General features: G+C 37.7%; 1 protein-coding gene across 2 annotated transcripts in view; it reads right to left on the bottom strand.

Annotated features, from left to right (window-relative positions):
- The window catches only part of Arhgap20 (Rho GTPase activating protein 20), a 91035-nt gene that overhangs the window by 33681 nt on the left and 42850 nt on the right, over positions 1 to 14504 (bottom strand). For both annotated transcript variants that reach the window (XM_026779123.1, XM_005347342.3), the window contains exon 3: positions 2002 to 2166. In XM_026779123.1, the coding sequence (XP_026634924.1) occupies positions 2002 to 2166 (165 nt within the window). The remainder of the gene's footprint in view (positions 1 to 2001; positions 2167 to 14504) is intronic.

Raw genomic sequence — 14504 nt, 5'->3', positions numbered from 1 at the left:
TCCCTGGAACACCAGGTTATAACGTGGATGATTATTTAGATCTTTGAAACACTGGACAAACTTTGTTCTCATGCCTCCTGCATTAATGGCAGCAAATATCTAAAAAGTGACTATTTATGATGAGTACTACATTTGGATCAAAACCCAACTTAAGTTTATTTCTGTCATAAAAGTTAATTACCTGTAACTTGCTTACTTTCAAAATTATTTCAATGAATACACATAAAATATGACTTATAAAATGTTAAGCACTTCCAATTTTGATACTGAAAATGAGCCTGGGAACAGAAAAAAATTACCATATACTTTCAAATAGAATGGTTGTCAAGACCGTGGCTTTAGAAGTACAGATTACCTCAAATTTTACTTCTTAAGTGTTTTCCCCCCACTAATTTTTCTAGTATATTCCTGCAAACACTAAAAATTTATAACCAAAAAAGAACCTAAATTAGAAAAGAAAAGAAAACCCTAACAACAACAAAACAGAGTACAGCTAACACAATTAGCATTCAGCTCTGGTGACCTAGAATGTGAGCTTCCTTGAGAAGGCTGCGCTTGCTTTTTGACAATTCCTTCCTAGTCTTCCTTGGACTCTTTATACTAAAATACAATATATTTTGACCCAATTGACAAATTTAATACTCGTGATGGGTCTGAGGCTTAAGTAGTTAGAAGGCATTGAGAAGTATGAGGAGAAGGCCCAGGAAAATGGATTTCCTACCATTCAGACCATCTGAGAAATAAACGCTGCAATGAAATCAAAGACACAGCCCACGGGCAGCCACCCCCAGTTCCTCTACCACAGAGAATAAAAAGCTCAGATAGAGTAAGGTCTTTGAAGGAGCGATGTGTAAAGTAGACTAAGTTTCTTTGTTTCTATTCTTGCCTTTACTCCAAATAATTGTTTATAATGAGTAAATATTTAAAAACGTGAATCATATTATGGCATTCCCCAACTGAAACTGAAAATTCCAAACTCCCTATGATTCTAAACTTCTAAAGTGTCCCCTAGTAGTCTCTGCGTCTCGATGTAATCTTGTAAAGTCCCCTTCCATCTGTCCCCCAGGTTGCTCTGTCTGGCCAATAGCACAGGTCGGGAATGACAGTGTCATCACTTTTGAAAGTGTTCACGGAAGGGAGCAGGGTGCCATGTTATGAGGAGTACTGTGGACGAGACCAAATGAAAGGAAACCAACAGCCAGTGAGGAACTGATGTGCTAGCTTCCAGATGGATCCTCCATTCAACCCTCAGGGTCAGGAGGCTTGAGCCAGAGCCACCCACTTAAATAATCCTGAGTCCTGACTTGAACTCCATGAAACACTGGTAGTTGTAAGCCGGTGTGTTTCGGAGGAATTTGTTATTTAGCTCACCCTCTCAAAGTCTTTAATGGCTAGTTGCTTCTTATCCTTTAATAATTCTTTGCCCTTTTCTTTTACTTGCTACTTCAGCATCTAAGTTTTGTTCCTAGTATTGGTCACTATCTACAGCTCTTCATACACACACTAAGAGGCAACCTGTTACATCACTTACCATAGAATGTCGGCTTTGGAGGAACAGTGGCGATTCCCATCATATTCTTCACTGCCCCTACTATGTTACTTGGCACAAACAGGACCTAAACTAACACTTAATAAACAACTTAAAAATACAAGCACCTTATTAAATATACTAGCTCGAGGGGCTGGAGAACTGTCTCAGTGGTTAGGAGCACTGACTGCTCTTCCAGAAGTCCCAGCTTCAACTCCCAGCACCCACGTTCGCTCACAACTGTCTGTAATTCCAGTTCCAGGGGGATCTGATGCCCTCTTCTGACTTTCATGGGCACTGCACGCATGTGGCAAAACACCTATCTGCAAACATGAACAAAGTTTTTAGAAAAGATATTAGGCATTTAATACATGCCAGACGTTCTTACAGTAAGAACCGAGTGGAGAATGTGGTCTTTGTCAGAGGAAATTAAACTTTATAATGATTACTCGCAGTATATACAAGTTACTTACTTGATTTTGGCTGAAATAAACAGGTCATTGAATAGGAAAAGATGCCGCTCCTGCCTCTGCAGGCCTCTTTGAAGTTCCACTGGCCCATCAATCAGCAGAGTCCTACTGGAGCTCATGAATGATGACAGAAACGCACACGTGTCGATGCTAGCAGAGGGACTGTCTCTGAAACAGACCACATGCAACGAATCAGTCAGTCAGATGCTCAACCACAAGACAAAGGTTTCTGTAGTCATGACTGACAGTTGTTTATGAAACATGGAACCCATTAAAGTAATGGCTTCGTGTCTTCGCTGGTCTCACGGCTGCTTCTGTACACAGCAGTTTCTTGCTGCCTCATTATGAAAATATCTTAAGATTGAAATACCTTTATAATAAGTAGATATACAATCCAACCTATACATTAGCATTAACATTTATCACAGTGGCTTGTCAAATCTTAGTCCATTTTCTTACTGTGGGGGCATTAATTAATTTCCTTCTCGGCATTTCAGCCTTAGCCACTTTGGAGGATGTGTGTCATTAACTAGAGCCCAATATTTACTTAGAATTTGTCTCGATTAAGACTTAAGATTTATGCAAGAATAAAATACACGAGACCAAATCTTCAGTGCATATCCACCAAGTTTTGGCAAATGCACTCACTTGTAAAATCTGAACCCAGACATGGAAAACCATCACCCCAGAAGGTAACCTTCTCTCGTCAGTATATAGTTGCTATATGCTGGTCCTTGGGTGGTCTTATTCTTCACTGCGGGTTGAGACTAATGCCAAGGCTAACCTTTTTACACAATAATGTAAAAATTATCCCACACAAGTCATTTTTAGCCAGCCTGCTTTGCTCACCCAGGATCTGCTGGTCACTAAAGAGTCTTTACCTATGAGTGCCCAAGTTGAGACAGCTCGCTACCTCTGCCATGTTCCCAGCAACACCAACTGCACCTGCAGCCCTCAGACACGACTGTCCCCATCCTTTTCCCTAGAGATCCCTCACCCTCTTCTGGATGGCAGCTCCTTGCCATAAGGCAGCTCATGCTGTGAAGACTTCTTCACAAACCCCACACTGCAAAATCAAGCACAGATAATGCATAAACGGATAGGGGAGGCTGGGGCCCTGTAATATTGTACACAAAGCACCCTGTCTGGGCTATAGTTTGCCCTAAGCCCTGATCTAAATGGTTACTTCTAAAGCTGGCACTTTAGGAACAACAGCCACTAACCTGAAACAACTCAGGAGCTATTATTATTTCCTTGAGGTTAGCCTATGCCAAGGGTTAATGTAGGCGACTTTTAAATTGGTTTTTCTTTTAAAACAAAGGATTTCCACAGAGAATAAAAATGTTTTTTTAACTCATAGTTAATATACATTCAAATATGATTTAATGTTTCTGTTGGAAAGAACCCACAAAAACATCTTTTCTGTGTGACTTTAGCAACATGCAAGTTGATAGTCTGTAATTTTAAAGATTTCTGTGTGACAAAAGGCTTCAAGACCTAGCAAAGAGAGCCTTGATTTAACATACATGTTGTAGTACATCTGAAAAAAAAAAACAATCACTTAGCATTCAAGTAATTAGAAACAACTTTCATCTAAAAGGATAAACACATAACTTTTGTGTCTTTAAAAAATAGAATTTTAGTGTTTTCTACCAAAAGTGTATTTGTTATTAAACAGTTATGAAATATTTATTTTATTCTGAGTGCAAAAGAGATGTGATTATTTTAGTTTCTTGTAGTATAGAAATGGGAAGGGGTAATATCAATGCCTAGAAATGGGAACAGTAAGCCTTCTATTTAACTCTTAATATAGCCTGAATAGGATCTACCAGTTATAATTAACAGATCTCTAAACTGATCTAACTTAAGTACTGCAAATGGTCTAAAGATTAACCTGCTGAGACCTGTGGACTAACACATAACACACCATTGTAAAGCATTTATGAAGGTCTTTCTGAGTGGCAAAGAGATTTTTAAGACCTAATTGTTGCTAAAACCATGTAACTTCTCTGAAACCTGGCCATAGTAACATTTCCTAATATTTGCTATTATGCTAAAAAAAAACTCCGACTTTTAGATAAAGTTTTACAGAGATAGTTGTTTCATATAAATCACATCACAAAGGAGTGGCTGGGGAGCTCTCTTAGGAAGTAAAGGGCGAGGGGTGTAAGTATAAGCTCCTGAGTTTGAATCTCTAGAACTGCACTAAGTCTGGGTGTGGTAGAACACACCTGTGATAGCAGTGCTATCACAGAGAGATGGGGGGAGACACAGGAGACTCCCAAATGCTGGCTGGTCCATCAGCCTCCTGCATGCACTGCAGAGGCAAGCACCAAAGAGGTTGGCCCAGGGAAGAAGGGACTGTCCCCTGGAGTTGTCCTCTGACCTCCACACAGTGCTGTCTCATATGTCCATGGCCCACCCACACCCCCAACACAAAGTGCCACAAAACAGACAAAACTGCGGAACACTTCTGGGAAATACATGTGTTCATAAGTGATAATCAATATACTACATAGGACCCATACAACCCAAGTCCTGGCACACTAGGACAAAATCACTTTTCAGTAGCTATTGACTACAATCTGCCTCCTCAAGCCATTGCCCTACTTCACAGCCCATTCCAAATGTCATGTCTACCATGAAAACTCTCTTAAATCAGTCTTTGCTTGTCAGCTCTTGGCTTAGATTCAGTTCTCTATGTCTTCAATAGTCTTACTCAGCATTTATTGTGAATACCGTGTAAGGCATGAAACAGTGTTAAAGTTTGCTTTGTTGGGTACCTGCGTGTTTAGTCATGGAAGACAGATACTGTCCCTGGTGTCAGGAAGTCAGTAATCCAACAGAGGAATCAACAAGTAAACAATCAGAAGCCAGAGCTGTGAGAGACACATAGGCCACCGAGGCCCAGTAACCCTATGGCTTTTATCTGAGACTGCATGGGTTAGGAAAGTTTCTTGAAGGACCCAGTCTTAAAGAATGGATGGGCAGACAGATCACTAAACACTGAAGGGTACTCCAAGAAAAGGAAGTGTGTCAATCAAGACCATGTGTTCTATATCAAGGAAGTTCAGGAGTATTCAATTACAAAACTGGGAAGGACATTTTCCATTTTATAAGAATCTTATTTAGCCTTTACCCCAAACACCACAGGTTTTTAGGCTGTGTTTGTAATATAGGAAAAAAACAGAGGAGGAAAACTCAGGGAGAGGGAAACCATCACAGTAAATGTAGATTAGAAATGTTGCAATTCAACAATGAGGGAAAAAAAAGATGAAAAAACACATTTACAATTATTAAAAATATAGACAATTTAAACTGTAATTAGCTGCAGAGATAAAATGAAAATAAAATTTGCAAGAATATAAGCCTTATTGTCCAGTCCTTATTCATCTTTTCTTTCTTTGATGCCTTCTGGACACTGAACCGTTCTTGTGCTTGCTAGGCTAACACTTTACCATTGAACCACGTCCCCTGCCCTCTGTTCACTCTTATTTGGAGGCAGTGTCTCGGGAAATTCCTCACAATGACCTTCAACTTGCCCTGACTCACGATCATTTTGTTTGGACCACAGAGAGGTATCAAAAACAGTAAATTTTGCACACACAGTTTGCCACTTTCCTTCTCTACTACCTATGCAGTTTGCTATATTTCTGAGGTCCTATGCAGTATACAATACTTCTGGGCTTCCCAAAGTACTTAAATCAGTGATTTTCCCTTAAGTGTTGCTGTTTTTAAATGCTGACGTAATTTTGAGTTCTGTTAAAATTATAGCAAAATACAAATTTTCATATCAATTTGTGTATTTGTGTGTATATGCAAGCTGTGTAGAGTATGTGTGTGGGAGCTAGACGTCCCCCGATGTAGGTAGGGTCTCCCACTGGGGCCTGGGCTCCCCATACCTGGGAATCCACCCATCACTCTGTGTGCAGCAAGCTCTAGGAACCCTATACCTATACCTATGCAGTGCTGGGGTTAGAAACATGCAGCACCAGGCCTGGCCTTTAACATTGGTGTTGAGGGTCACACTCAGGTCCTCATGCCTGTGTGGGATGCATTTTACTGACTGAGCTCTTTCTGCAGCCCTTGCACTTTAATAATTTTAAAATGTAAGATTCATTAGTATTTACAATAAGCACAATGTGCAAACAGTATCACTATCTAGTTCTTAGACATTTATATCAGCCCTATGGGAAGCCTGTAGGTCCTAAGCCTCGGCTCATCAGCCCTGCCCCTCCATGAGTCTGCCTTACTTGCATATATCACACCATACTGTATGTGCTCTTTTCTGTCTCCCTCTTTAGGCCAGCATAAGAGTTTCAAGGTTCATCCTGTAGCTTGTCAAGTGTTGATTACTACATGTTACACTGTATGAACATACTGTAAAAATCATTTGCCGAGGAACACTTCAGTGGTTTGAACATTCTGGCTAGTATGACTGATGGTGCCATGAAAACGTCCATTTTCTATGTTGAGTGTACGGATACATATACAATGCTTCTAGTCAGAAGCACCGAATCATATGGTAATTCTATACTTAACCTACTGAAGAGCCACCAGACTTCACCACAGCAGCGGTCCCACTTTACACTGCACCAGTGATGGATGAGCACCCTTCCTTTGCTTCCTTTTAATGTTTTAAGAGCATGCTAATAAAAAAATACATTATATAGATCAGGGCCTCATAACCGCTTCTGCAGTTTGTAGTAGACCCTTAACTGGACTACACTTCTTGCTGACTCCTTCATTCACTCTGCATTTAATTTCTATCAGACCGTACCTTCTAAATGCAGAGTGCACATGAGCTTAGAATGTAAACTGTCTTCTAATTAGGCTCAACCTGGTTATAACATGCCAGGATACAACTCTCTATATCATCTTCCAGGGGCATCCCTGCTGAGCCATTCAGAATAAATTAGGCTAGATATAATTTAAAACAAAAGAACATAGCCATTGAAATGAGGCTACAAAATCACTAGTGATAGCCATCTATATCATTCAGGATTAAAACCTGTTTATGGGATATTTGTGATTATATTGAACATTTCAGCAATAAAACAAAATCTGAAAATATAGCCTGAAGCAATTATGTCTTGCTAATGGGTAAACAAGCAGGTGACAGTGCGTCTCAATACTCATCATTGTAATAAAAGTTACACTCAAATTACTAAAAAAATTCCATGAAGTGGTAGTGTGCAGTGTGCTAAATATATCTCCAAATTAACTAGACAACATAATGAACAGAGCATGAATTTAGCCATCGATTATGGCAAAAAAGCCCAGTGATAATGTTTGTATCACAATCAAAATGGATTCAGTCAGGAAAAGGACATGGAAGGACAGATGGAACAATGGATAAGCAGAATGAGACGAGCCTTTAAGAGCAAGAAACATATGAAGGAATACTTTAGTCAGCAAAAATACTGATTAGAGTCAGGTAGTATCTATGATATATCACAATCAGCAGTATATCATATACTAAGTACAGTAATATGATATGAATATTCAAAAATGAAGGCACACAGGTAAAACAGAATAGCAAGATGGAAGAAGGAAATGAAGGAAAATGGACACCAATAAACAGTCACACTAATAAGAATCAGACCCCTCCACATAGAAAGACTATTTCCAAAGAATAAAGCACATAACTTCTTCACAGCCTTGACACAGAAGTAATTCAGCAACAATGACTAGGAAGTTGCCAGGTTCAAGGCACTGGCATGACATTAGTGAAAAAGAAGCTTTTGTGATTGTTGCCTTTAAAGACTTAATAAACCATTAATTATACACAATGACACATCCCGCTTAACAGAAAGAAATATGATTTACAGAACTTCAAGTGAGATGGTAACTTTGCAAGAATAGTTCTATTGCAAAAAAGAAAGGGTGACGAGAAGCAAGTCAGCCTCAATGGAGGACTGGAAAAAAGCCAAACTGATTCTTGTCCCTTTAATGCAGCCTGTTGACTTAAAAATACTATCTATCTCCATTATGAACTAAGTGACATTAATTTGGATCATCTTGAATCAGGAATGCAAACACATTTAAATGACTTAAGCAACTTATGTATACACTGATTGCACTATGATGGAACCACATGTTAGAACGTTTACCGATTCAACAATGAGCCAGATCACCGACACAGTGACTCAATTCTCTAACGGTGGAGTGGATTGGTTGAGACAACAGTTATATAATGGCATGTAGGAAGGAACAAGTCAGCATGCTTCATTCTAAGTCATTCTGCTGTACTTTACGAATTTACTAAAGTTAAAAACACTACCCGAATTTCTTTCATTTTTCTTTTGAGGCAGGTTTGCTATGTTATGTTGCCCAGGCTGAGTTTGAACTCCTGGTCTCAAGTGATCTTCTTGCCTCAGTCTGCCAAACTGAGAATTATAAGCATACTCCTTTGTGTATAGATAACAATTTCTTTCTGCCTATTTATTTATTTATTTTGATTTTTTGAGACAAGGTTTCTCTGTTCTCTCTGCTTTGGAACCTCTCCTGGAACTCGCTCTGTAGACCAGGCTGGCTTTGAACTCACAGAGATTCGCTTGCCTCTGCCTCCAGAGAGCTGCGATTAAAGGTGTGCGCCACCACAAATGATAAAGTCTTTAAGGTAGTACACTACTGGCAGTGCCTTAAGCTATCTATGATCTCCAGGTCATTTATGGCAAAATGTCAATATTTAGTTAATATGTAAATGAGTTGATTCAATTAGAGTGGATCCAGAGAGTGGAAGAATGAGGTTGGCAGGAAGCTTTGACTACTCTTCTGCCCAAGTCTCCTGCAGCACTTTTCAGAATAAGCAGTGTCTCAAGGTTTCTCTTGAGACATCAAAAGATAAGTTGAAATCCCTTAAAGCCGATCTTATGGAGGCATTCCCCATTTCTCAACTGGAGTTCCCTTCTCTCACATAACTTTAATGTATGTGTCAAGTTGGCATATTAAGACTAGCAAGCACGGGGAGGAACCACATAACAAACTGTTGTCTTCATGGTTTTGCTTTATAGTTTTAGTTACCTGACCCCAAATTGTGAAATCAGAGATTCTAGGAACAAACAGTTTCTGAGTGTAAACTACACGCCATCTTGAGTAGTGTGTTAAAAACGGGCTCTGCCCCACCTCGTCTTATCTGGTTTGTGAATTATGTTTTCCTCTTGTGTATCCACACTATGTATTGTTAGCCACTTTGCCTTCATTTTCAGACTGATGTCACAATATTGCAGTGCAGTGTTCAAGCACCTTTGTGTAATAGACTGATGCTATATCACAATGCCTGTATCATTCATTGTATCGCACAGATACAGTATCACTTGGCAATGTCACAAGATATGTAAAGGCAGCAAAGAAGATATTTTGAAAGCCTGCATTCACATAGCTTTTCTTATAAATTATCAATGTAATTATACATTATACATAAATAATTATTATTTATTAGCTGTTGTTAACATATTGTTTTACCTAATTATGAATTAAACTTCATCATAAATGTATCTGTTTGGTGTATTGTATTGCAGCAGCATGCAAAAAGGAAAGCTTGCAAAGACAGCAAGAAATTGTTCTATTCTGGAGATATAGTTGGAGCTTGGGAATATTGATGCAGCTCAGTGGAGGAAGAGTCAAGGAATCTGGCTTTTGACACGTTAAGTTAGTTATCAAAGCAGTTTTTCCAAAGCTATAAAAATGTACTGATTCATATAAGAGTGAGGAGAAATGGAGAGAAGTTTCAAGTATTGAGTTTTGGGGTTCAAATCAAGTCAAACCAAGAAGGAGGGAGACTGGGGTGTCCAGTGCTCATGATAATTTAGCTACCCAAGCACTATAATGGTCTCCAAGTGACCTTGAAAAGAATAATTCTGGTGGGCTTATATGAACCAATTACTTCAATTTGTATTATCAAATTTTCATTCACTAATAATTTTACAAGACAATTGTTTACAGTTTGGGGGGAAAATATTGAAAAGTTATCAAATAAAATTAGAAACATACAACAGAAGTTGTATTTATTCTAATAAAATGTTTTCAGCTATCATTTAATAGAATTATTTACAACATTTATACCCATGCAATTCTAGCACCCTATACTGATGTGCATATGGGCAGTACTAATTGCACTAAATGAGTTAATATATAAAGGAAGGTGAAGATGGATGCTAAAAAAAAATCCCACACTAGCTTAGAATTGAGTATAATAAAGGGTTATTTATTTAAGGGTAGACTCACAAATCACAGTCCTCTGCTTGAACGGGGAATCCAGCAGCCGGAAGAGAGAGGTAGTGGGTGCTTTACACTGGCATTTATAGTATAAGAGGCCACGCTCAAATTGGCAGGTATCTTAAAGAAACTGGCTGAAGGATTTCTTATAGCACCTCCCACTTTTGTTTAAATAAAAGTGTTCTAAGCCTAATACAAAATTATATACAATAAGAACAAATACCAAGTATAAAAATTAGAATTATAGTTAACAAAAACTATATGGCAAGAAACATGTGATAAATGTTTCAAATTATTCTATCCTAAGGAGTCTAAGTCTTGTATTATGAATAACTTGGCCAAGACATGAGAGAAAAGTAACTATGACTATCTAGTCTTCAGCCCTATTGAAGACCTGAGAAGGGAAATAATATTACTTGAGTAAGCAGGAAGTACAATTGAGCAGCTTTCAAAATGTGCAAAAAAATAACAGAGACAACTGTCCACCTGTGCAATCACCCAAAGTCTCATTTGCAATGCTGGGGCAACCAACTTTGGCTAAGGCCTAGAGTAACTGACAGACCATTTTCAGAGGCAGGAAAATTTTCAAAACCATCTTATCCTGTCTTGGCAAGATTTGACAGTCCTTTTTCTTGTATCCTGCTTGTTCTGTCTGGACATCATGCATTTTGTCAGTGGTCAAGACATGGGCAGTTCCTTGCCCAAAGGCCAGTTTTGCCAAGAAGAAAACAAACTCCAAGTGGAGTGTCTTTGGTGCTTAACATTCTCTCAGGAATAGATTGGTGCTGCCAGGAGGAATCGTGTCTCATGTCAACAGAACCCTAAGTTATTTAAATGCCATATTCTACAGCTCTTTGAAGTGGTTGAAGATTACCTATGTATGCAGAATATAATCTCTATGCTCTAAAGAACCTGATTATTCTAACTATAAGTATGACAAACATGGATGACTATTGACCTATAATTCTTAATACCTATATAGTTTAATGACTAAGACTTCATATTAGAATATTTAACAATTTTTAAGCAACTGTGCAACAAATGAGGCCAATGACCTCAAAATGTAAACAATGTATAAGTATCTTTATCAGAGGTAAAAATGTATATTGCAATATGATAAAATACATCCTAAAATTATATCAATATACAAAATGTCTTAAGCAGAGGTAGAGACATGCATGCATATAATATGTCAAAATAACTTTGCCTAGGTATACAAATATTATAGATAAAAAACAGGAACATATTTAATATAATTTAAGTTTGTATCAATATACAAGAATCTATACCAATGTAAATTGCCTGTAAATAATAGCTCACAAGTATTCACTCTATTACTCACTATTATTATTATTGTGAGTAAGCTCACACTAATCTATTATCCAATCCGATTTCCTTTTTTTCTTCTAAAGAGATACCTGACCCTACATAATTTCCCTCTCAACCCTCAACCCTATACTAATTATAATCAACCCCTAATTGATGTCCTTAACCCTGAGGCAGACTTTGTTGGGAGAGGGGACATTGTCTTCTAGAATTAATTCCAGAATTAATTCTGTCATGGGGGTGATGTTCTTTCCATGGGATCCTGTGAAAGTAAAATGATTTTTAAGTTTCAAGATTACTGTCTGTTATAACTGCAAATAGTCTCTGAGTATTTGGTAGGATTTTTCTGAGGTTTCTATTTGGAGTTCTGGCCAGAATGTTGCAAAAAGGTGCACCATTTCAGCTAACCAAGTTGGAACCATCTTGAGCACCTGGTACCCAAAATAGGAGTGGTTGTTGTGGGGCCCCATCTTCTTCCAGGAAACTTCAAAAATTACTACAGGAAAATTTATTGTTCACTGTGGAAAACTTAAACATTATTTATACAGACATATTTTCAATGAAAGGTACAATAGAGACAAAAATAGGTGTGAAAAAAAGTAAATTTTTTTCTAAATTCTTTCTTCTTTCTGACCCATACCAGATGGCTCCCGACATGAGACAGAAACTCTGAATTTTTCTTTTAACAACATGCTTAGATTTAGAGAAGGACAGAGCCGTTGTCCAACTCCAAAGCCCGCTTTGATTTTTAAGTGAATCATGACTATTATTCTAGTTTATGTTCAGAGATTCTTACCCTCAGATGACCTGTGCTCATAAACCATAATTCTCTTTGCTTGTTGATTCTATTGGATAATTATCTTTTTTTCTTTAGGCATCTAGATGTCCAGGGTCTCTTGACTTTTTGAAGCTGATGTGGGATTCCCCTCTGTATGCTGTGAATACCACTGGTTAATAAAGAAACTTTCTTGGGCCTGCACAGGGTAGAATATAGGTAGGCAAGAAAAACTATACTGAATGCTGGGAGAAAAGAAGGTGGAGTCAGGGAGAAGCCATTTAGCCCCACTGGAGACAGATGCCAGAACTTTACCTGGTAAGCCACAGCTTCATGGCAATATACAGATTAATGGAAATGGGTTAGTTTAGGATATAAGAGTTAGCCAGAAATATGCTTAAGCTATTGGCCAAGCAGTATTGGAAATAATATAGTTTTTGTGTGATTATTTCAGGAGTCTGGGCAGCTGGGAAATGAACAAGTGGCCTCCAACAACAGGAAGGGGCTAGAGAGATCACTCAGTGGTTGAGAGCATGAATTCCTCTTGCTGGAGACCAAAGACTGGTTCCCAGTAACCATGATGGGAGGCTCATAATTGCTTATAATTCCAGCTCCAGTGGATCTGACACCTCTGACCACAGTAGGCATTTTACTCCTATGCACATACCCACACATAGACACACACACATGTGTAAATAAATAGACATGAAGTTGGGAAGGGTGGGTGGGGTGATCTGGTAGCAGTTGGAGGATTTCAGGATAAATGTAATCTATATTTTTGGTTGTGAGCCCAGCCTTTAATGGCTGAGCCATCTCTCCAGCCCAGGATAAATGTAATCTAAAAATACTGGATTCATGTATGACATTATCCTGGAATAATGAAAAATTAAAAAAATGCAACAGAGCCAAATAGCTTTCTTTCTATGAAGTACATAGTTGATTCAACATCTTCAAAAAATGTAATATACAGTACTAATAAAGACATAAATCACATGGTTATCTCTATATATTCATAAAACATATTAGAAAAATTTTAACAGCACTTTGTGATAAGTTATGAAGAAATTAGTAATAAATAAAATATATCTTAACATAATGAAAGCTAAATATGAAAAAACCCAGTGGTCAATATTTTACTAAATGAGAGAGAACTGAGAACATTTTCCCTTAAATGTAAAAGTTAAGGGCACCTCCTCATTTGATTCTTATGCAGTATATGTAGTATTTTATGTCTTACATAGGACAATGAGAAAACAAAGAGAGAAAGAACAAAAGCTGCAGATGACACACTTCTACTCTTCAAAGATCCATGTCCTTTACTATAGAAGGTTTTTTTTTTTTTTAGAAGTTTTGGATGTGATAAATATTTTCAGTAAGGTTGTAGGATACCAAAATTCATGTACAATAATAAACCTGCTAAGAACAAAATTAGTAAAAATAGCACACTCATAATAAATCTAACCAAGGAGATAAAAGATCTCTACAAGGAAAACTTCAATGTGCTGAAAAATAAAAAATGGAAAAACATTCCATATTCTAGGGTTACTACTGTGAATATTTTTGATTCCAAAAAAGTAATATACTCTACAACATACATCAAAATTCCAATGATATTTTTAGCAGAAATAGGACAAAAATCTAAAATTTGTATGGAAACACAAAAGACCATAGAAATATGCAGAAAGAACACAGATGCAGGTGCTGCGAACCAATCTCGTCTTCTTCAACAGCCATAGTGCTCTTAACCACTCAGACAGAACTATCACATTATCTAACTTCAAAATATAGTATACAGCCACAGTGACAAGGTCAGCAAGGCACTAGTACAAGGGCAGCCCAGTCAAACAAAACCTAAAGACATGATATCATACTTTGCTGTTTTAAATGACTCCTTTACCTTCCATAAACCTAACCTATTTGGTTACATCATTACTACTTTAATTCACTGTCATCAACACAGTAAATAAAACAATAATACTCTAAAATTGCCAGGCAAATGTTGGCTATCATCAATCTGTATTGAAAGTATCCGGTAAAAGGGGCAGCCAAAGAAACCCACTCTTCCAGAGCCAGGGAAAGAAACACACAGGATCTGAAGCCAGAGCCAACTCTGTCCCTGATCAACAGAAATAAAACAAACCAATTTCTTTTTCTTTTTTTTTCTTTTTTTTTTTTTTTTTTTTTT

This window comes from Microtus ochrogaster, chromosome 5 (assembly GCF_000317375.1).
Source record: "Microtus ochrogaster isolate Prairie Vole_2 chromosome 5, MicOch1.0, whole genome shotgun sequence".
Taxonomy (NCBI): Eukaryota; Metazoa; Chordata; class Mammalia; order Rodentia; family Cricetidae; genus Microtus; species Microtus ochrogaster.
The sequence above is the reverse complement of the archived record's forward strand: the minus strand, read 5'-3'. Positions and strand labels throughout refer to the sequence as shown.